Source organism: Athene cunicularia, assembly GCF_003259725.1.
Source record: "Athene cunicularia isolate RWA chromosome 11 unlocalized genomic scaffold, athCun1 chr11_part2, whole genome shotgun sequence".
Classification (NCBI taxonomy): domain Eukaryota; kingdom Metazoa; phylum Chordata; class Aves; order Strigiformes; family Strigidae; genus Athene; species Athene cunicularia.
Genome location: NW_020799114.1, coordinates 2373775 through 2396241, shown reverse-complemented (window position 1 = coordinate 2396241; position 22467 = coordinate 2373775). Strand labels below are relative to the sequence as shown.

At 49.8% G+C, this 22467-nt stretch overlaps 1 protein-coding gene across 1 annotated transcript in view; it reads right to left on the bottom strand.

Annotated features, from left to right (window-relative positions):
- Positions 1 to 22: 22 nt before the first annotated feature.
- Positions 23 to 22467, bottom strand: part of SLC7A5 (solute carrier family 7 member 5) — a 36035-nt gene continuing 13590 nt past the window's right edge. Inside the window, exons 2-10 of the mRNA XM_026857063.1 lie at positions 22302 to 22427; positions 10142 to 10247; positions 8785 to 8829; positions 7296 to 7419; positions 6179 to 6282; positions 5296 to 5392; positions 4808 to 4957; positions 3484 to 3661; positions 23 to 1616 (exon numbers count right to left, since the gene is read on the bottom strand). Coding sequence (XP_026712864.1) covers positions 1561 to 1616; positions 3484 to 3661; positions 4808 to 4957; positions 5296 to 5392; positions 6179 to 6282; positions 7296 to 7419; positions 8785 to 8829; positions 10142 to 10247; positions 22302 to 22427 — 986 coding nt within the window. The 3' untranslated portion in view covers positions 23 to 1560. The remainder of the gene's footprint in view (positions 1617 to 3483; positions 3662 to 4807; positions 4958 to 5295; positions 5393 to 6178; positions 6283 to 7295; positions 7420 to 8784; positions 8830 to 10141; positions 10248 to 22301; positions 22428 to 22467) is intronic.

Here is a 22467-nt window from a genome sequence, read left to right as displayed (position 1 = left end):
AAAAAAAAAAAAAAAGCAAAAAAAAAAAGCAACGTGTTCCAAAGAGGACAGTTTGGACTACTTGGGAACTAGAGGAATTTTGGGTGGGCTCAGGGGATGGGACTGCACCACCCACAACAGCAAAACATGGTTTCCCATGCGGATGACGGTTTATGCTCAAAGGCCACTCCCTGAACGGGAGGGGGTCGGGGTGGGGGGCTCCTCACCAAGTCAAACCTGACGCTGTGGCTTTGCACAAAGCAGGCCCAGGCCCCCAGTCTCTGCTTCTTCAGAGCAAACCAGACCATCTACAGCAGACTGAGATGAAAGCCAGGCTCCAGCCAGCCGGGGGGGGACATCTGCCCTTTTCTACACCCCCCCAGGCCCAGTTGGTCCCGTCCCCACTGCACGTTCTAGAAGAGACTCAGCGTAACGAGGGGTGCAGCCACAGGCAGTGTACACACAGACCCCCAGGAACGAGCCAAGGGAATCCCACCCTTATGTTCTTTTTGCAAATGGTTTAGGGACAAACGTGAATCACACGGTGGGCAACGAACAGGGCCATTTGGAGAGCGTTGATGTTGCTCATCCCATGCTGGATCACACTTAGCTACAGGAAAACATGGAGTGAGCAAGCCGAGGACTCGGCCTTCTGCTAATTGCAATTCCCTGGGTTTATCAGAAGGAACTTCACCCTCAGGCCTGCACCTGCCCCAGTGCTAATTCACAGAGCCACGGGATGGGCATTGTGGTGAAGAGCATCCCGGAGGACCGGCTCAATAGCAGGGAGATGGCTTGGATCTGAGAGTTAAAAGCCAGACAGTGGCAGGGGACCCCGAGTGCTCTAGTCAGGAACGCAGTGAAAGTCAGATGAGGCCTCCCCACATCAATTCTCTGACACTAATTCTGCTCTGCCTTGTCTCACATAAGTCACTGCCAGTGGACAGAGTCCACAGCATCCAGCAGCATGTATTTTGGTATGAGTTTGTGTGTGTGTGTGTGTGTGTGAGCCAACATCAGCCACCCCTCGCTTCACAACCACGCCCCCGGACCAGGTAAGGCAGGTAGGCCGGGCTCAGGACCACCCTGCAGCTCTGTGACTGTCCCAGCCCCAGCCCCGGGCACGTTTGTACAGCTGGGAACACTCAAACTGGGCTCATGAGCAGATTGGCTGTCATCTGGGGGATCCCAGGCCCAAACTGAGTAAGCCTACACAGAACTAAGTACAGCCCTCAGTGTTACACACACACACACACACACACACAGATGCTGATCCGACTCGCTGCTGCCAGACGGGCAGGACCCCTTTGAAGCTGCCATCGGGAATTCCTCCTCTTGGCCCACGTTCGTACCAAGAACTTCTCATCACAGGGTTGCTCATCTGCCAGGCTAAAAGGTGGTGACGGAGGGGCTGGAGGAGGCAAGGCAGAGCCAGGGGCATGGTGTCAGACGTCAAGCAGCTCCGACGGGGTGCTCCAGTGCCTAGGTTTTGTTTACGAGGGATCAGAAGCGTTTTCTCCTTGTGTCGTCTTAAAATAATATTGTGCGTTTCCTCGAGCTGAGTGTCTCTGCTTTTCCTGCTTATGATTCTTGCGGAACCACTTCCATCAGTTTCTGGCACAGGACTGTTGCAGAGACTATGGGGAAGAAAGCAAAGTACAGGTCAGAGATCACACGCAGGGGCCCAGCAAACGTCCTGGTCTCAGTTCACGATCCTCTGCCCCAGAAGGGCTGACCCACTGCCTCCCCACCGCCCTTCCAAGCAAGATCAGCCCAAAGGCAATTTAAGACTTGAAAGCAAACGAGCTGCAGGCTCCTCTCTCCTCACGCCCAGAACTGAAAGACGTAACACTGGGAGCTTTGCGAGGATGTTGTACTGCCCCGAGAGAGGCTCTGGCACTTCTTGACACCAGTTTCTAATTGCACAGCGATATGGGAACTATGCTGGGATGGCAGAACTGCAAGCAGCCAAAACTGAGTCAGGCACAAGAGCAGGAATGAGCAGAAAAAAATATGAGCCAACGCTTTTATTTCCTGTTTTGGAAACCTCAGCCCTGTGTGCACGCAGCTTCTTTAAAAGCTTGAGGACCCAGGGCAGGACCAACTCGGCATCCTGAACACAAGGCAAGGTCCGCTGCCTCGCACAGAGCAGGTGGAGAGCAAAGGAGGCATTTCAGATCCAAGTCTGCACAGGAGAGGTGCTAAACCGAAGTGACTTTTTAATCCTACCCATTACTTTTGGTGGCTAGTCCCCAAACACACCCGTGCTTTGTGCTGCTTCGCTGTGTGGAGATCACAAGATAGTCCTGCCAGGTAAAGCTAACACTAATTCTAAATACACACAAAGTCAAACTCAGATCAGTTGGTGATCAAATTATCTGCAATAGATGAATACACACATGTGTTTAAAGATCATATGTTTCTAACAGGACATTTGCAGAATTATCATTCAGTGTTCCCAGAATATTTTCTATATTCTCCTTACAAGCCTTTGGTGGTGGAAAACAATTAATATGGTAATTTGCCACCCATGCACTGCAGAAATGGCTTTTCCAGGAACTGGGCCTAATACTCAGAATTAAAAAGTGAGTGTGTGAGAGAGAGAGAGAGAGAGAGACGGGGAAAAAAAAAAAAAGAATAAACAAATGCTGAGCACTGTTGAAAGCCTTTTTCATAAAAAGCATCCAGCTAAGGCTGGGCATTTCTACTTGTCTGCTTTTCTAGGTCAGGCTGTTGTATGAGAGCTGGGAGGCAGATGGTGGAGTTTAGTTACTTGGACAACACAGATTGACTTTCTTGATTCAGTTGTTCAGACAGAGGTTACATGTGCCAAGCACAACCTCTCCATCCCTTCAAAACACACCGTGGTGTAGTGTCAGCTGTTGGAAAACCTTATATGAAGATACCTTAAAAATAAACCTTGCAGGAGAAAACGTCCAGGGGATTTTCCCCTCCCTCCGCTCTGCTGCCACATTTTGATGCCAAGGAGAGCTTCGACTGGATCAGAAATGTTAGCACTGGCTTGGTGATGGATTGGGATTAATTACAAATTTTCAGCAGACAAATTGAGGCCAACTGTGCTCAGACTGTTATGCTGTTACTTCTTTTCCCTTCCTACATCACTAGAAAGCGATTCTCTGTTGACAAAAGCCTTGACCCTGTGCTTTTACAGGAGGCAGAAGAAAGGCAGCAATGTGCTCAGCAAATTACACTCCCCTGCATAACAGCAACCCGTTTGCCAAGATGAAAAAACACCTGGTGGTATTTGGTCCAAACTTTGCAATTATTGCAAGTCAGGGTGCGTTTTGGGTGCTTGGTAGGTGAGGTAATCATCAGGTTAAAACTTGTTACCGTTAAAGAAGAATTGATCAGAGCCAAGACGTTGGAAGCCTCCACTACACGGAGGAGAGCCAGGGCTACCAGCTGTAGCGTGCTCACTGGGAAGCTGCTATTTTTGGAGCAAAAGTCAAGGCTGTACCCTTGGTCTTCACTGGTAACACTTACAGATGCCTTGGAGAACCCACTTGGGCTTGTTTTGCCACCAGACCCCGAAGAAGTAAACAGGGATCCCGCTGAAGATGATGGCAAAGCCAATCGCACATTCCTTCGGCGTCATCCAGAAGGACACAGCAATGAGGAACAAGCAGGCCAGGATGAAGAAAACGGGCAGGCAGATGTTCACCTAAAGAAGGACCCAAGAAGAGGTTAAAGGCTGGCTCTGGGGAACAGGGTGGTGCTTTCCAGTGAATTTTCTCTAGCTGTACAGCCCGGGAAAGGAAGGAGTTCACGTTCCGCCACAGAGCCCCGCTTGGATGGCGCTCCTGTCTGTCCCAGTGCTCTGAACAAGGGGACTGTGACCTTGAGCTGCCACGGGGAAGGCACTGATTTAGGCAGAGCTCTCCATCAACCCCGGAGAAAACAGATGTAAGGCCAACGTTTAACTTATACATTTAAAACCAGCAAAATGAAGGTGTGGCTTGCCAAGAGCCACGAGCCCTTCTCAGCACCTTTTTTTTTGGATCCTCATTCCATCCTTGAATGATTCCTTATAAAAAGCATCTGTACCAACAGCATCAAATTCAGCAGCAAGCACAGCACAAGCCGGAGCATCTTCCCAGCAGGTTCTCAGGGCACTCGGGCTACACGGCTCCGAGCAGGGCACCTGCTGAGAGCAGCCCAGCTTTTTGAAGAAAAAACAAAAAATAAAACACCCCGTAAAGAGTTACTTCGGGAAGGCACTGGTCCAGATCTGTCAGTCTGATCCTCTCTGGCTGCCTGTTGCCTGGCAGAGACCTGAGTGTGCTGGGGGATGAGTGAGAAACATGCCTTTAAGAAAGGCAGACACGCTTGTGGCTGACATGATCTTGGCCTCCTCCCAGATGGGACATGGTACTGCCAAGCTGGCCAAGGACAAAGAGAACAAAGTTCTCATCTCTGCAGGCGTGGGTTTGTCTGCTTTATTAAAAAACTATTTAAAGTGAATTCCATGATGGTACAGAGTGTTTCACTGAGGGCCACAGCCTATGATTTGTCCTGGGGAATATGTTAGTCATGGAGAGCTTCCCGCCGGGCTACCCCAGCAGAACACCCCAGAGCCCCCCTTCGCCCTGATGTCCCCATGGCCACGGCAGCTCTTTGTCCTCCTTGCACTGGCAGATTTCTGTGCAGCAGGGATGCCTGCGTTAGCTACAGCACAACATTTCCCCTGTACACTTGCAATCCCAGCCCCTCTTCGGTGCAGGACAAGCAGCCGAACTTGCTGAACCTTCCCTGAGGTGCTGAGAAGGGACTCGGGGAGGACCTGCCACAATTACCACACAGCTCTCACCTTGATGGGCCTTTCCAGCTCTGGCTTCTTATAACGCAGCCACATCATGCCGATGATGGCCAGAGCCACGCACAGCCAGTTGAAGAAGCTGAAGAAGTTAATGACTGAGAAAATGTTGTTGGAGAAGGCATAGAGCAGGGTCATGACGCACTGCATCCAGAAGTTACAACACTAAATACAGGTATTTTAGAAGAATTATCTACTAGGAAAAGAATCACGTTAATTATTTTTTACTTATTTAAGCTATTTTCGATTGGTGGCTGGAACGATGTCAAAACAACACAAACAAAACAAATTCCAAGAAGTGGAATATGAGGATACGATGAGAAGGAGAAGGGTCTACCCTCTCCTTTAGGTGCATGCAGGGCTGGCTGTGTCTGGAGGGGGTGCCCAAGCAGCCCCCACCTCCAACCACGCTGATGGGATCCCACCCCGGCCCGTTTCCCAGTACCAGGTCAATGCTCATCACCACAGCCCCAGGTGCTCACCGTAAAGATGAGGGACGGCACGGGAGTGAGGAGCCTGGGGTGGATCATAGACAGGATGGAAGGCAAGTGTCCTTCTCGGGATCCCACGAAGAACAGCCTGAGGTGGGGGAGACAGAGCAGTTATCACCCCTGCAACCCTCAGCCCCGGGCTGGGGTTTGTCTTCAGCACAAAACAAGTGGGGACAGCCCAAGCTCAGCCTAGGGAGGGCTGAGCCAGCAAGTCTGGAACGCCCAGGCTCCACGCAGATTTTCCACCTCAGGGGTGCCCTGCCCCACGCCAGCCCTGCCCTTTTGCTGTCACTGGTTCAGGAGTGGGGCCCTCCAGGGTCTGACCCCAGCACGGGGTGTTCTGCACATCCACAGTGGAAAGTCCCTGTCTTAGAAGGAAGGCTGGAGGCGGACAAGGAATGCAAGAAAAGATGTATTTATATCCTTTCTGGAGAGAGCAATTAAGTGACTTTCCTAAGACAACCTGGGAGATGTGTGTCAGAGCTGGAACCAGCTCCGTCCCTGTCCTGCCTTGTCCTTTCTCCCCTTTCTGGAGGGATTCTCAGCCCTGAAGTTTCATAACTTTCTGCTTTCCATTAAAGACACTTTCTCAGGCAACATCACTGAGCCTCAAGCCTGTGTTTGTTTATGTTCTAATAACTTCAACAGGACTTTGCCTGAGGAACAGAAGACTAAGACCATTGAAAGGGTTTCCTTTAAACTGGATATGGTTTTAAAGTCCCACTTTTTTTTTTTTCTCCACATTCCCCAGATGGCCTCCAGACCGTTTAGACTTTGTGTCTACCCACAGCCACTCTTTGGAGGACAACTCCAAATAAAGAGGCATTAAGCATGACTTGTAAACAAAAACCACAAAATTGAGCAAGAAACCTACCGGGAAGAAGTGAAGAGAGATCCATTAACAGATCCAAAGCACGATAAGCCAACAAAGACGGGTATGATCCAGGACATGACGCCAAGGTGGTAGTTCCCAAAATCCTAAATGTTGGGGCCACAAGACAAGATATTTCACACCCAGACTGTCCAAAAGAACAAAATCCTAAATGCGGGGCCACAAGACAAGATATTTCACACCCAGACTGTCCAAAAGAACTCACAGCTGCCTACACAGACTTAGTATTTGTAGAAATCTGAACAAATGACATGGCCTAGTGCCAAAGCTGTTAGGGAGTTTTCCATGCTGCCATTTGCTGCTCCTCCTTCCTGCAAAAGCGTATTGTGGAATTGCAAAAAAAAAAAAAAAATCAGCAGCAAGACCTGGAGATGTGGTTTTATATCATAAACTGCTTCACTCTAGTTTGATGCCAATGCTATCGTACTGATTTCAAGACTTGCAGAGGCACAACTAGAGTGATGTGACCAGGGCTGGCGGCTCCAGTAACTCAGCACCACGTAGGTGCAGGCTGGAGTGGGGGCTTGGTACTAACCCGAAGGATGAAGCAGCATCACCTGAACGGCCCAGACCAACTTCTGCTGGCCTGGGAGATGCCCCCTGAAGCACTGACCCATCCTGGTCCTACTCAGTTTACAAGGTCATCCCATGCTGCTCACTTCTGAAGCAAGCAGGATTTCTGACCGCAGTGGCATTTTAATTAATAGAAGTATTATTCTTCTCTCTTAATTAAAACAAGGAAGATACAGAGAGAGAGAACAATCTAGTTCAGCATTGACTGAATGACCTTTTCCCATAAATATCACGCCCTGGTAACTGATGATAAGTCATGAGGCCAGCAGCAACCTCGTGTATTTACGAATGAAGAGCAGCACTAACTGAGTGCCCACCCTCACTACTGTCTGTGATTAATCCCACTTGGTATCACGCTGTTCTTCCCTGCTCCCGTCACAGTTGCCTTTATCTCCTGTCAAACATCAGCTTTTTTGTAAGCAGCCCTGATCAGCCTGGAACAAACTAGATGTATGCAGAGATTGTAAGTCTGATTTAACCAGCCCTGGAAAACAGATGAGTCGCATCAGAAATGCACCTATCTTACCACAGCCACGGCTTCGGACGTCAGCATCTGGTCCGTCGACAGGGTCGTGAAGTAAGCCAAGTTTGTCAGCACATAAACCAGAGTGACTACAGGTAGCGAGATGATGATAGCCAGAGGCAGGTTTCTAGGAAGAAAACAGAAATCGTAATGGAGCGCTGCACTTCAGAGAAGAGAGCTCTGGATGCCGTGGGTTGGTGGCCCTTGGCGTTCTGCTCTTCTTTGGCTCTTCAGCATGTCCCGTTTCCCAGCTGCTCCCCTGAGAGAGGAGAAGATGCCCCCATGGGAACAGCCTGGAGGGTGGCAGATGTACTGTGGAGGATTATGGCAAAAGGGACTTTTTGCACGGAGAGACTCTGGCTGTCTGGGCAAGCAGTAATCCAAGATCACTGCAAAGGCAATTAATTAAAAATAACTCCCCGTGGCTCTTGCTAGCCAGTGGCATCAGCACATGTATTCTCTTCTGGGCAAAGGCGAAGTATTTGTGCAGGTGGGTTTCTTGTGGGAGAAGGGAACATCAGGGATTTAGTGGGCAGTTTTTAGGCTGTAACTCTGTGCAGCTGGCTGGACTGATGAAACTCAAAGAAAACGAGTTCAGACACAGTCTGAGTGGGTCTGTAAAGCCGAGGCTGCGTTGGTACAAATTTGCCTTTCCAAATAGTCTAACTTCATTTGCGAATGGAAACTGAAAAAAGAAACCCTGCTTGATGCCATGTATAATTGGTCTAGTGGAGCTCAAAGCCACAGGAGGAGAGAGTCAAATACCATGACTGCATTCAGGAGACATGAAAATAATTGCAAACTGCAAAAACCTTTTTATAACTCTGTTTGTCAAGGAAAGGGCATATCCAATCTTATGCTTCCCAGCAGGCACTAATCACTGCCAGGGCCAGCCAGGAATGGGTTCTTGCACAAGTGACCCTGAAGCTTGTATCGACAGCACCTCACAGGCACCTTCCCTGTGAGCAAAAATTGATTTATCGACAACGATTTATCAGCAAAAAATTATTTATCACCACCTGCTTTGGGGTGGCTCACCCTCACCTCACCAGGTCCCCTGTGTGACCCTGAAAGGCACGAGCAGTGCAGAAGGAGGGTATTGCTCAACAGAAGAGGAAGAGCACGTGACAAACGTATGTACACACAAATACTCTCGTGGGAGTTTACACAAGATAGTAATAAAGCCATGAGTGCTTCTTCCTTGCCTGTAATTCAGAGAGGTGCCATGCCAAGGAAGCAGGACTTTCCAACAACACTGATGATATTAGCATGACAGGAAAGCAACGTAAACAACAGCCCTTCTCATAGAGAGATCATTATTCCTCTTCCCCTATTCCAGGAAGGAATAATGCCATTAATTTATCTGTCTTCTATTCCCCTAGAAAAAGACCTTGGCTTCTGGGCTGATCTGCCTGGTGCAGGCAGGAGGAAGGGGCTTCCCCAGATCAAGAGGCTTTTCTCCCAGGGAAGTCATGGCAGGACACACACCTACCTGTAGGGATTGATCATCTCTTCCGTAACAAAATTCAAGTAATTCCTGTAATTTAAAAAGAACGGTGGTTAATTCTGGTTAGTCCATGGAATAAACCAAACCTTTATTTGTATTCATCTTCAAGGGAATTTTGGGAGGGGTAGACAGACTGACACCTGCAGTAAAACCTGTGATGGCTGATGCCCAGTCTGAGAGCTACAGCAGAAAACCTGTGAAGCAGGAGCCCTGGGGGTGCTGGTGGATCCAACACCCCATGCTGGCAGCTCCCCTGCAAGAGGAGGGGTGACTGCAGGTGAAGAGCTGCACCCACCCACGACAGGGCCACCCCTCCAGGCAACAAGGATGGCTGCAACTGGCCTGTTTTCATAGAATCCCAGAATCACCTGGGATGGAAAAGCCCCTGCAGCTCCTCCAGCCCAACCATGACCCTCACCCTGACCGTTCCCAACTCCCCCAGATCCCTCAGCGCTGGCTCAGCCCGACTCTTCAACCCCTCCAGGGATCCCGGGGACTCCCCCCTGCCCTGGGCAGCCCATTCCAACGCCCAACAGCCCCTTCTGCACAGAAATCCTTCCTCAGAGCCAGCCTGACCCTGCCCTGGGCAGCTTGAGGCCATTCCCTCGGGGCCTGGCGCTGGGGCCTTGGCTCCAGAGACTCATCCCCCCTCTCTGCCCCCTCCTGGCAGGGAGTTGCCGAGGGCCAGGAGGTCTCCCCTCAGCCTCCTCTTCTCCAGACTGAACCCCCCCAGTTCCCCCAGCCGCTCCCCAGCAGACCTGTGCTCCAGACCCTGCCCCAGCTCCGTTGCCCTTCTCTGGCCACGCTTGAGTCACTCAATGGCCTTTTTGGGGTGAGGGGCCCAAAACTGAACCCCCCCATCGAGGGGCGGCCTCCCCAGTGCCGAGCCCAGGGCTCAGATCCCTTCCAGCAAATTCACTTCACAGCAAATTGAGCGGGCTCCTTGTGCTTCCAAGTGCTCAACGGGACTGATAAAGAGCTTTAATTTGGTGCTCAAAGTAATCTGCTGGCACGTAGCACATCTCTGCGAGCTAAACCCACCCTGCTGCCTTCTCTCAACACACCGAGGAGCTGCACGAAGCATCATGGTGCCTCATCACCCACCGTCTGCTGCTGCTTCTAAACCCCATCATCACCTCCGCTTCCTCCTGCTTCTGTGTCCTGGCTGGAACCAGGGTGTGAAATACGACTGTTAACATTACTAGGCAAACCCAAAGCATCTGCCTCATTGTCCCGGTTACAAGAAAGACTCGGAAAGTCCTGGGCCACGCTCTTCCTGCAGACATGATCTAGGGACAGGGGAACGCACTGCAGCATTTAGCACTTTTCAGTGCAATCTTACCATCCTCCGTAGGCAAAGAGGCCGCTGTACAAAGCCAAGACGATGTTCCCCACACCTACTTTCGTGCCTTCGAAGGAGTGCTCGGGAGTCAGGTTTGTCACATCACCTGCAGCAAACAGAAACGGATTGATACAGACAGACTGTGAACCCCAAAAACCTTCACGGGTGTTGAAACAGAGAAACCTGGAGGCAAAAGCTGCTCTTCAGATACTTAATTGTTTCGGGTTATGCTGGAGAGCGTGTGTACATATTTCTAGTGGGCTGATTCCTCCAGTTTTACTGTTCTTGGTTCATCTGGAGTAAAGCCCCAAATGATCAGCCCCAAATCTTGTCTCGAGCAACCGGGCGTTCCTGAGTGCTCGGCCTCTCCCACAGGGCAACCTGCTATCACCAAGGTAATCTCCCTGATACTGCCCTGCGAAGAAAACGTTCTGGGAACCTTCCTGCTGGAAGATGCTATGAAAACAGATATTGTCACATTGTCCTCTCGACTGAAAGCTGCTTTCATTCGATAAAAACCCAGGATTTCCTCCACTTCCACCAACCACCCCATAAAGCAGAAACCCAGGATTTCCTCTAGTCCCACCAGCCACCTGATAAAGCAGAGGGTTATGGCAAACCCTTTGATTGTGGGAAGTCAGGTTCTTTGGGGCCTGAATATCAGAAGTTAGCTTCTTGAGGGCTTGAATATCTAAAGTTCCTGTTATGTATCTGCTTTTGAAATAAAAAGCCATAAATAGATCGTACCTTTGGTAAGAACTCTCCCGGAGGAGCCAAGGGTTTATTTATTTTGCTTTAAAATGCTCTGCAGTTGTTTTGTTCCCTGCCTTTTGATGTGGAGCCTGGGCGTAGGCCTGGGATGGCGAAGCCACACTCCCCCCGACCCCGACCCAGCGCTCCCCTGGGCCGGGACGGAAGCGGGGAGCCAGGCAGGATTCGACAGGGCACGTTTGCATCCAGGGAGCCCTGTCGAAGCCCATGTGATTCCTCTTAGGGCACAGATCTTTACTAATCACCCGAGCAAATGCATCACATGGCAGTCAGCAGGGTCTGGAGCTTAACCCTTCATCTCTGAGCACAAGGTACCCAGGACACGGGGCTGGGGAAAGGAGAGGGATGCTAATACACCAGGCATTTTGCCTCTGGCTGGCCTCTCTTCCCATCTCACGCTGGGAACTTTCACTCCCCTCTGCCACCAAAAGCCACTTTTGCAGGTGCTGGGTAACAAATAGGGGTGCTCGGACCTTTTTACGCCTTGCACTGGAAAAGGGGACTTTTCCCCAACAGCACTATCAGTCTCCTCATTCATGGGGCTTCTTCTCAAGTGACCGCTCCAAATCCGTCCAGTGACACGGAGCTGCCCTGTGCGTGGGGGAGAGCCACATCTTGTCTTTCCCCCTCTCTACCTGATCCTTCAGCTCTATCCCCATCCTTCCCATCCCGGGCATTGCTCCTTTTATCTCCTTTCTCCCTCCTGCTCCTGCTGAGTCCTAACTAGGGCAAAGATATTCCCTGACATGGCAAAACGCTCTCTGCTCACAAAGTTCCCCAGGAAACCAGCATCCCTCTGCCTTCTTCCTCTGCACAGGGGATGCTGTGGGTGTGAGCTGCAAAAGAGCCAGAACCAGAGCAGCAGCTCATGCGCTGGGCAGCAGTGCACCCAGCACAGCTACAGCAGCAGATTTTCAAGGCTCGACTTGTCCAGGTCCCACTGCAGATTGTTCCACTGGTGTCGCCTTCCCTCTCTCCCCCAGCAGCTCCTTGCACTAGGAAGGTCTCTCCCGAATCTGCCCTGGGATGTGCTGGTTGTACTGAACGTCCCGTTAGCCAGTCAGTCTCCTCGGCAAAACGCACCAATGCTTTTTAAAAAGTGAGGTCAGACAACGTACACCAGGTTGTAAGAGGAAAGCCAGGAAATGCAGAGAGACTGATGCCATGCCATGCATTTAACCTTAATTCCTGGCTTATAGGTTCAGTCATATAATCTTAATTTAGCATTAATGCCCTGGCCTGGCTGTAAATGAAAAGGCTGAGCAGGAGGTGGGTGTGCGCAGTATCACATTCTGCTGAATCCCTTGGGCTCAGCTTTACTGAGTTTATTTTCTCCCACTGCTGAATAATTACCAGGCTAGTTCTTTCCAGGTCTTTTGTTATGGGAGTAAGATACACTTTTTTGTTAACCATGACTGTAATTAGCTACTGGCACAGCACATGGATGGACTGGGAGAGCTCTCCAGGAGTTTCAAACACCCCTCAGGATGTCTCTTTAAGGTTTGCTGTGCTCGGCCCAGTCCCCCCACCCTGGGCTGAGGAACCACCAGTTTTAGCACATCAGGAGGATGTTGTGATCTGGGCACAAGCAGCATCCCGCCACGGGCTCACACCTCCATTTCTTGTCCACACCTGGACACCAGCTTCCACCAAAAGCCTCTTTCTGTTCGTCACAGACAAAAAGCTCTCAGGCCAAATGTTCCTTTTTCTGAGACATCTGCAGGTTTCGCTCTGTGCCGTCCCAAACCTCGCACAGCAGGCGGGTGGTGGTGCCGCTGAGGCAGGGCTGAGCTGCCGCCCTCGCCCAGCTGGCCAGGAGAGGAGAGCGGGCTGGTGGTCCCCAGACTGAAACCACACGCCTGGATTCAGGATGTGCCACCCGCTTGGGAGCCCACGGGCATCTTCAGCCTCTGGGCAAGGAATGGCCCAAAGCCTGATTCGGTGGCCGGTTGGGCTGTACAGACACTGGCTGTGAGTCAGGGCTGCTGCCCTCCAGCCACACGAGCCAGGAGGAGGGAGAGGCCGCACGGGACCGCTCCGGGAGCAGCACTGAAGCAAAGAAATAAAACCAGCCTGACATTTCATTATGCTGTGGGTGGGCCGGGGTGATGGAGGGAGGGATGGATGGGTGGGATGTAGCTAATTACTCGCACACCTCTTCCTTGCAGGTGCCGCTGCACACACCAAACCCATCTCTTTGAAGCACCGAAATGCAGCTACAGGCAAAGGAGGGGCAAGTCAGGGTGGAGGCAGCCAGGAGAGGAGACTAGGTAGGAAGGAAGGGGCTCTTTGTTCCTTCTTAACTCTTGAAAAGCTGACACCTCATTGTCCTCTCCCTGCCTCACCCAGCAAGAGTTGTAGCTCTCCAAAAACTTGCAGTGGGTTGCCAGACTTCACATCTTTAAGCTCCCATGGTAAAATGCATTTAGCAACATCTCAGAACATGATTAAATAACCACAGGAGCTGATATCTTCCTCTTCCAACCCCAAGGGGACAAACTCGTGTTCTCAGGTGCCCACATCTTTGCCACGAATTTTGCTTCTTTCATGCTTTACCACTTCTTGGTTGCATGCCAGGAGCTGGGCTCCTTAGATCCCATCCCAGCAGAGCAGCCGTCCTGTCCCACCATCACCACAAAGCTCTGTCCCACCCTGCCAGCCAGAGAATCACCAGAAAGATAATAATTTGTGCCCGCCAGCAATGCCTCTACAGAAATAACTGGCACCAGATTATACATCTTGGGGTAAAAAAGCCAAACTCCAACAGCGATGCTGGAAAGGTATCCCAGATATGTTCCCACACGGGCCAAGTTGTAGAACACAGTGGGTGAGCTCTGGCTGTGCCTGCAAATCCTTGGGAGAGAAACCCATTGCACAGCGGTACCTCCTCTGCCACAGAGGACCCAGAGGTGCACTGGAGGCTGAGAAAGCGCCCAGGAAACACCACGTGTCCTCCCTGTCCTTACACTTAGCACTGATGCTTGCTGCTGGCCCCAGCTGGAGACTGGGGATACTGGGCAGACGGTCCAGCACGGTCCTTGTTACTTCCTTCCTTGACTATAACACCCCTGAGGACCTGCTGTTCAAAATGGAGGTTTGAACCTCAGTTCCAGGCACTGCATGTTTCAAGCCTGAACGTGCAACTCCAGCCTCCAGACTTCGGAAGCTTGAACTGCAGACTTTGGCTCAAATCAGGGGTTACAAATCCGCAGGTGAGGCTGCCAAGCACAGCCTCGACTGCCCCCCTGGAGCGAGAGCATCCCGGGCGAAGCCACGCTCTGCCCACGCTCCCGGCTGCCCCGTCCTCCCCAGCCCGTGCAGCCCCAGCTGCTCTCTAGGCAATGCCCTGCCCGTGCCCGGCACCCTGGAGATCTGAAACCTGGTTTGAACTGGCTGTTCAATGCACTCTGCTCTACAATTAACCAAATTAAGGTAACAAGCTCTGACATAAACCCCATTTGCTGATCTTGCCAGCTGCCAAGACTCTGGTAATTGCGCTGGCAAGCGATGGGTCACCTGGGGCCTTTCTGCTGGAGGGACCTAGTTTGGGTCCATGCACTGCGTGTTCAGACCCTTTCTTTGAAAATGTTCATTTGCTCCCCAGTCATGTCCATTCCAGTTTTAATAGCACAGCAATCTTCTCTTGCAGAAAACATTTAATGATAATTAAATATTTTTAACTTGCCTAAACAGCGAGGAGAGGGAACACAGCCATCTAGAGAGCTCAGCAGAAAAAGGGGGCGGCCCTCAGCGTGTCTCGCTCGTGGAAGAACCCGAGCCAGGGAGAAATGTGTTGTATATACGAAAAACCCCAGAGGAGATGATCTACTCAGCCATTGAGCCATTTCCTGAGACAAGCAGGGAGAGTTCAATTGACTGAGTCAGAAAAAACAAGACAGCAAGGAACACGCCGGGGCCAGGGGTAGGAGAGCATCCGCTGGGCAGCTCGTGGCTCGGCGGGAAGCACGTGCTCCGTAGCCACATCAGCTGTTTGCTCCTCCCTGGTCGCAGAGGAGTTTATGGGTCTGAAAATGTCTTCTCCAGGGTGAGGCCAAGGGTCTGGGCTCCTGGATTCACTCCACACAGTACTCAAGCTTCACAACTCCTCCTTTTGCAGTGGATGCTTCTTGGGCCAGACTGTTTTTTACCTTTCTCACCTACTCTGCATCCTACTGATACCTCTGAAAAACCTTTTACCCTCCTCCACCTAAGCAAACACCTCTTGATTTTCACAGCCTCCGTGTCTGCCGGCATAAATGTTTGCTGATGAGAGAAATAAAGCAGCAGACAGAGCCTTGGAGCGATGCACAATGTGCAAAACCGTGCCTCCTCCAGGAGCCAGAAAGCACAGAGGCCATGCAGAGACCCTGGGTGAACAGGGTCCCTTTGATCCTCAGCACAGCATGGGAAGATGTTTCCTAAATGCCCCCTTGTCTGTCCCTATCTGGGCAGAGTAACAGCAAGGTGCAAACCCCAAACAAACCACCCAGCGGGTTTCCAGCCACTTCCATAAACTTGTTCTTTTTCTTTTCATATCTGCTCAACAGGTTCAATCCACATCCATAGAAACTTGTGATCAAGAATGACAAACAAGAACAAGCCACCTGACCAGGCGCTGGGGGGGGGTTAACCAGAGCCAACCAGCTTGACATGCAGGAGAGCCAAGAACATTTGGGGAGGGCAGATCCTCCTGCCTGTCACCCACACCTCTAGCACCACAGGCAAGGCCATTAATTTCAGCCAAAGCTGAAGGCTTTGGGAAAGGATCAGTATAAAATGCAAGTAAGAGCCCCCGTGTAAACACACACACACAGAGCTATCGACTGCACTGATACACCTTAGGCACGAACGGCTGCTCCCAGAGACTTCAGAGGGACAGAGAGAGGAGATCCAGAGATGCAAAGAAGCAAATACCGAAGTATTAGCTGCTCTCTAGTTAAATATGTCTGCATTGCTGGGATAGCTGCGCTTGGAAAAATGAGAAGCCAACAAAGCCTCTCACGTCAGCTGCCTAAAACCCACTCAGCCCGCAGCAGCGGTGGGCAGGTGCCCTGTGGCACACCCGAGATGAGCTCCTCAGCCTCGGACACAAGGCACCTACCTTGATCCAGCTGTTCATCCCGGACACCGAAAATAAGCAACAGGCTACAATCCACAACTCCCTGGATAAAGCAGCTCTTCAGGCGTCGAGGCACATTTCCACCCCGAAGAGTTAAGGCAGCTCCGAGCCTCCATACGCAGCGTGGAACATCCAGTTCACATCAGCACTAAAGGCCGAGCTTCTGCGGGTGCATCCAGAGCCACTGCAACTCGCAGGGATCGTAACGAGCAGCACAGGTCACTGACCAACCGCTTCTGTGCTATGGGCTTTGAGTTTTGTTGTTGTTATTCAGTGCATTTTATTTATTTTTGGACAGGCAACTTCGCACTTGTAAAACGCAAAAGCCCCCCGCAGGCTGAACTTTATTCTTGAGTTCAGTCTATAATTGCCCCAAATTTTCTGGGCAGAGAGGGCAAGAAAAAAACTGTCTGAGCAGAAACAAACCGCTGCTCAGAGCAGGCAAACCACAGAGCACACTAACCTGCCATGCCCACCTGGCCTCAGCCTTTGCATCCACTTTTGGCTGGAAAAGAAATCAAAGATTAGAGAGTGAGAGGCCCGCAAAGCATAATTGTGTTGTATCAACCCTCCAGCGTTAAGACGCCTGATTAATCTCCGACATGTGGTTGATGTGATTTAGAGGTGCAGGATGCTGGCAGCTCTCCCAGCTGCCTTGTCCGTGCTCTCCTTCAGCACAGTCTTCCACTCTCCGTGAACAAAAGGGTGAGTAAGGGAAGCACAATAGCTTTCCTTCAAAGCTTACGGCTGGAAAATCATGTTATAGTGGCGTTTCTGAATGCCAGGGTAACAAGAAAGGGCACGGACAGCTGCAGGGCAGGCTTTTCTTGCAGTCTTTTGTGCACAAGCCTCAGCCCCAACTTGCAGGGCCACACTCAAAGCCTGAGGGACATTTACTATCCCATAGGCTTTGCCTCTGCTGAAGAGGATCCTCAGTGCGAGGTAGCCATGGGCTGGCTGGGTGAACACCCAGCTGGTCTGGCTTTGGGCCCCAAACTCCCCTCAGACACCTCCAGCCCCGTCGTCGTGTCCCAGGTCGTGTCCTGGAGGCAGTCCCTCAGGTGAGCTGGTCCCTGCGGGCCCAGACACGAGCACAACGGCTGCCCTGCTCCCTCCAGCACCCCTCAGTGCTACCTCAGCTAGCAGAAAAGCAGGTCACGGCTGATGTGGCATGAAACAAATCAGCTGAAAACAAACTCCTAAACATTGACCTGCTGATCAGGTTCACTTCAGGGTTCACCCTACGGATGCGAGGGATAAGACCGGGTCAAAGGAAAACTCGTGGCAGATTTCTTTAGCTGTGCTAAGTGCCCCATCATCTCGGGATGGCCAAGAGTGATTAAATGTAGGTACAAACCCACGAGAATTCAGACAACGACCACTCTTGTTTTCTCTTTGTATCTGTGTGCCCTCTGAGACCTGAGGGAGCCTGAGCTTTTAATTACCAACCACAAAATGAAGCTTTCCAGCCCTGTCAGCAGGACCCCTCCAGAGCAGCCCTGCCCTCCCCACGCCTACAGCCACCTCCTGGGCTTTGCTCCTTGCAGAGCTCAGCCCCCTGCTCTCACTCCACATCGGGCTCAAGGAGCTTTTTTGGGACATTCAACTGATGTTACCACTGGCAACAGAGAAAAAAAAAATCTGGGAGGAAAGGAAGAGTGAGTAAACTTTCCCTCCCTCCAGTCTTTCTTAATCACGGGATTTTTTCACCAAAAAAAGGCAGAAAGGAAAGTCTGGACAGGGAACTAGTGAAATAACTGTCACAGAGAAAGACAGAGAGACCAAATGTGTATTTTCTAGCAAAAGGCAAAGGGATCTGGTAAATGAAAGCAGCACCCAGATGTGCACACAAACCCACAGCACCAAGATGTTGCCTCGCACCTGGAGTACTGAGATTTTTACACGTTAATGACTGAAGGTTTCAATCTTTGTTTTGGTACTTTCTGAACAGCCCCCCTCCGCTGAGTTCAGAATTTGCCAGCCACCACCACACCTCTAAATACTAATTTACAAAGAGCAAATGATATTGGGGTGGGGCGTGCCAGTGCTGGCTGATACTGTAAACATCTATTTAAAGACGAGACTGAAAACAAAACTCACTGCCTAGTCTAAGTTCTCCATGGCAAATGTCTGGAGTTAAACTTGCCTCCTTCAACCTTAATTCACCCTGTGCTTGTTCAGCACATGCAACTGCTGCTCTCCGACAAGCCCAGTGAAGGGAGTTAGAGAGAATAATGCTGCTGCCATCACACAGGCACTCGAGGCACCACAGACGAGAAATTTAAAGTTGAAAATCAGGCGTTAAGAGGGACAATAAGCTCAATAGAAATAATTTAATGAGTGTTAAATTCTATTTTCCTGAGGCTCAAAAGGCCAATTCTTTTTTTCTTTATTTTAAGCGGAATTGCTGGTGAGGAATCGCAGTGAGGGATGGAGCCCGGCACTGCAGCACTCCCCAAACACACGGCACCTCGCTGCCTGAGCTGCCCAATGGCAGATGAACATATAAGTAACGCTAAGACATCAAAACAGAAAAGAATTTACCTGAAACACACCTAGGATGTGGGGTTTTTTTAGAATTTTTTGACATCAAAACCTCTCGCGGATTTCCTCACCTGGAAAAAGCACGGGTGTGTCCTTACAGATTAGCACCATTTTTTTGACCATTTCATGCCTAGGTTAGTTTTTAAGGCACTTCTAAACTGCAGGGTGATCGGGTACAAAGAGCACAGCTGCAGACCTAACCCCAGACCTCTGTATCACGCCCAGTGCAGAAAACACCCCTTAAACCCGCACAGCCACTGTCCAAACCGGCCACACGATCTAGTCCCAGTCATCCCACAAACCAGGTCAAGAACATGGCCAAAAAATACCCAGAGATGGCTGGACAGAAGGCAATTTGCGGGAGCTGGTGAAACAGCAGAACCAAAAATAAGCCTAGTTTTTATAACACTGGAGTGAAAAAATCCACATCCTCTCCATGTCATAAGTTATTTATACTATTTAAGTCCTACAGACTGTGGGCTGTGCAGTTGGGGGTCCATATATAAGGTTTTACCCACCAATATACCAGTCCAGGACACTGAACTTTTAAAGCAACGTTAACTGTAGCTTCACAAAGGCTTTTAAAAGTGTAACTTTTGTATTAGTTCAATAATTGCATCCCAAGTGGGTCAGCTATAGTGAGTCAACTTTCAAGTAGCTGAAAGGCTGTCAAGTAGGAAACCAACTTCTACCCTCCTTTTGAAGCTTCATGAAAGAAGTGATGTAAAACAGCTGTCCACAGAGAGATCACAAGGAAAGGCTATTTTCTGTGTGGTAATATTGCCACATATTGCTTTGTCTTGAGATGTTACTGCTTTTCTGAAAATAACGAGAATATCCGATGAAAGGATAAAAAGAGAAAAAGCCAAAAGCTGAAGGCGGGAGGTCAGTACAGAGAAAAGACATACTTCTGTGAAGTCTCAGAAGTTTCCACATTGGAGCAAGAAACTGTGGTATTGGCTGCTCCTCTCTGTTTATGGATACTGTAAACATGAACCAGCAACGGGACAGGAACCATTAAAGCAAATGAACCAGCACTGGTCAGGCACCGTCACGGGAACACACAGCCCTTCGCTGCTGAAACTGCAGCCCCAGACAAATCACCTTGGTGGGTGTTTCACCCCAAAAGTAGCTGCCAGCTCTGAATTTACTGAGCTGGTGGCAGTCAGAGTCCTCTTTGTCCAAGGAAAGGGCATGGCAGAAAACAAGGGCACGCGGAGGAGCGGTGAAAGCAACGGCACCGTGGTGATGGCTGGACTGGGGATTGCCCAACCCGCTCAGAGGTTAAACAGGCTTTTAGAAAAAAAGTTGCCCCTCGAAAAGCGTCAGCACTTTAAAAGGCTGGGTCTGCAGTATTTCGCCTGGAGAAGAGCCAGCAGCTCCGCACTGTACTAGTGATGTGCAGAGGGCACAGACACGGCGGCTTCCACGTGCACCAGGTTTGTCCCCCTGCTCCAAGGCAGCTCTGCCTCACGCGAACCATTCCCGAGAGGCGTTTATTAACCTGTTCTTGGAAATCTGCAGTGAGATCGCCTCCTTGGACAACCTACTTAAGCTCTGCATTACAGTTAAAAGTGTTTTTCTAATGGCTAATTTAAATTTCCCCGGCCTCACAGCTTGCACCCATGATGTCTTGCCCCAACAAAGATGGAGAAGAGTGGAGCGCTTTCCTATTTTCAGTATGCTTCAAGTGATGCTAGTATGCTTTCCTTGAAGAAAAAAAGAAGAAAAAAGGCAGTCTCTTGCTGTACCCCTGCTACATATAAGCATCCAGTTACCTGGCGTGATTTAAAGAAAAACTGAGAAAGTTGCAAAATACAGGTGGAAGCTAAGGAAGGACATATGAAAGGAGCTTGCACGTTCTTAAGGACTTACCAGAGAGACTGCAACTTCTGTAAGGGGATTAATAAAATCCTTGTTAGATCCCAGGCAGTATGTTGTAGAATAAGAACTGCGACAAGCAGTAATGTGCCACTTAGGAGAAAGTGTAAACGTGGGCTTTGTGAGGAGCATCCTCTGTAGATCCCAAGGTTCCCACTGTGAACCAGCTTGCTTTACACCAAGTGTTGTGTGCACAGGCAGGAAGAAAAGGCCTTTGCCTTCAGATGTCATCATCTAACTATTGCTTTTGCTCTTGTTACCTTTCCCGCAGTCTGAAGTGACCAGGTGGTTGAGCAGGAAACTAAAGATCACATGAAACGAGCGGTACTGCAAGATGCACACAAGTCACCCTGTACCTCTTCAGACCTACCAAAAAATTAAAACTGTAATAGGCTTCATAGGAGGTAAAAAACGTCTGAAACAGAAGAGTATGGGGTTTTCTGTACACAAGACAGAAATCTCTTATTGGTTACAGATATAAGTCAATGGAAATATCATGTATTTACACCTGAGGAACCAGGGCAGACAGTGATTCACCCTCAACAAAAAGACAGAGTAGTACAGAGGGAGGGGAGGTGATTCGGAAGAAGCAATTTAAGATTATTACCTGCAAGCAAAAAACAATGGTAAAGAACTTCTATTGGTGAAATGTTAAAGAACTAGCAGAGATTTATGTTTGCTTATTGTTTTCCTTTTAAGAGAGAAAAAAAAAAAAATCAGCAAAGCAGCCTGGGGAGATATAAAGAGGAAGGAGGTATATTTTGTGATAAGCCTCAAACAATGTTCCTGTTGAGCATAGGCACTGAGCTGGAAGAAAAGAAAACCTCTGATAAAGCAAGAAATTCTGCAAAGACAGCACTGGCTCCCATAGCTGAGACAGGAATTAAAAAGACCCACGTGCACACACAAACATACACACACACTCTTGCCAGTACAGACACAGGCAGGACTATCTATGGACTTTTATCCACATTTAACAAATGGGGCCTGTAGTGGTCCCTAAGAAAATTTATTTCTCACAACTCGCACAAAAGAAGCACAGTAAAGCTTATCTGTGTGGATTGGTTGATGAGATGGGTTTGGAACAAAGTATCTCCCTGGCTTTGAGAGGATTTTTAATGTGCATGAAGAAAACAAGCAAAACCGACCAGAAAATTTGCTTTATCGTCACATTTTTATCTTCTTCTCTGGATGTTAGTTGACAGACATATGTGCTGGTGTCAGCTGAGAGCCCTAATATCACTATTCATCATGTGGTTTCCGCAGCCTCGCCTGACCCACGCTGCCCTGTGTGACCCTACAGACTCGACCGAGCTGTTCCATACCTGATGCAGGAAGAGGGGAAATGGACTGGGACAGTTTGGGGGGGGAAAAAAAAGAAAAAAAAAAGAAAACTACTGGGGGTGGTTTGCATGTGCAGATGCTTCTTTACTAAGAAATGGCCATGATCAGCTACAGAAAAGACTTCTGAGTGCCATAGCACCAAAATTCTCATTCCCTGTAGCCTTGGCAGCTCCACAGTCTCAAAGGGAGAGGCCACACAGTGACTGCATTAAGGGGAAAAGACCTCGGGTAGTACATGCTGGGTTCCAGCAGCACAAACTCCAGCATAACTTCAGCGAGGTAAATACGAAACCTCACAAATAAAACGCACAAAAGCTCTCAGTCCTTTGCAAAGCACGAGCTGGAAATATCACCCAAGCGTGCAAAGAGAACAAAAGACATTTGTAAAACGCTTCTGCTAGCTCTGAAATGCTTGGGTTAGGACTCTTGGGCTCTATCCCTAATCCCCAGATTCTGCTTTAACTGCACAGCACCTTCAAAAGGAAAAAGGAACATACTCACCCTTTGCAAGCTGCACGAAGCCAAGAATGATGATCAAAGCCAGCGCCAGCAGTTTTGCCGCGGCAAAGGCATCCTGAACACGAGTAGCAGCCTTCACGCTGTAACAGTTCACTGCTGTGAGGAGCACTGAGGGGAACAGACAAGGAGAGACACGTCAGATTCCAGT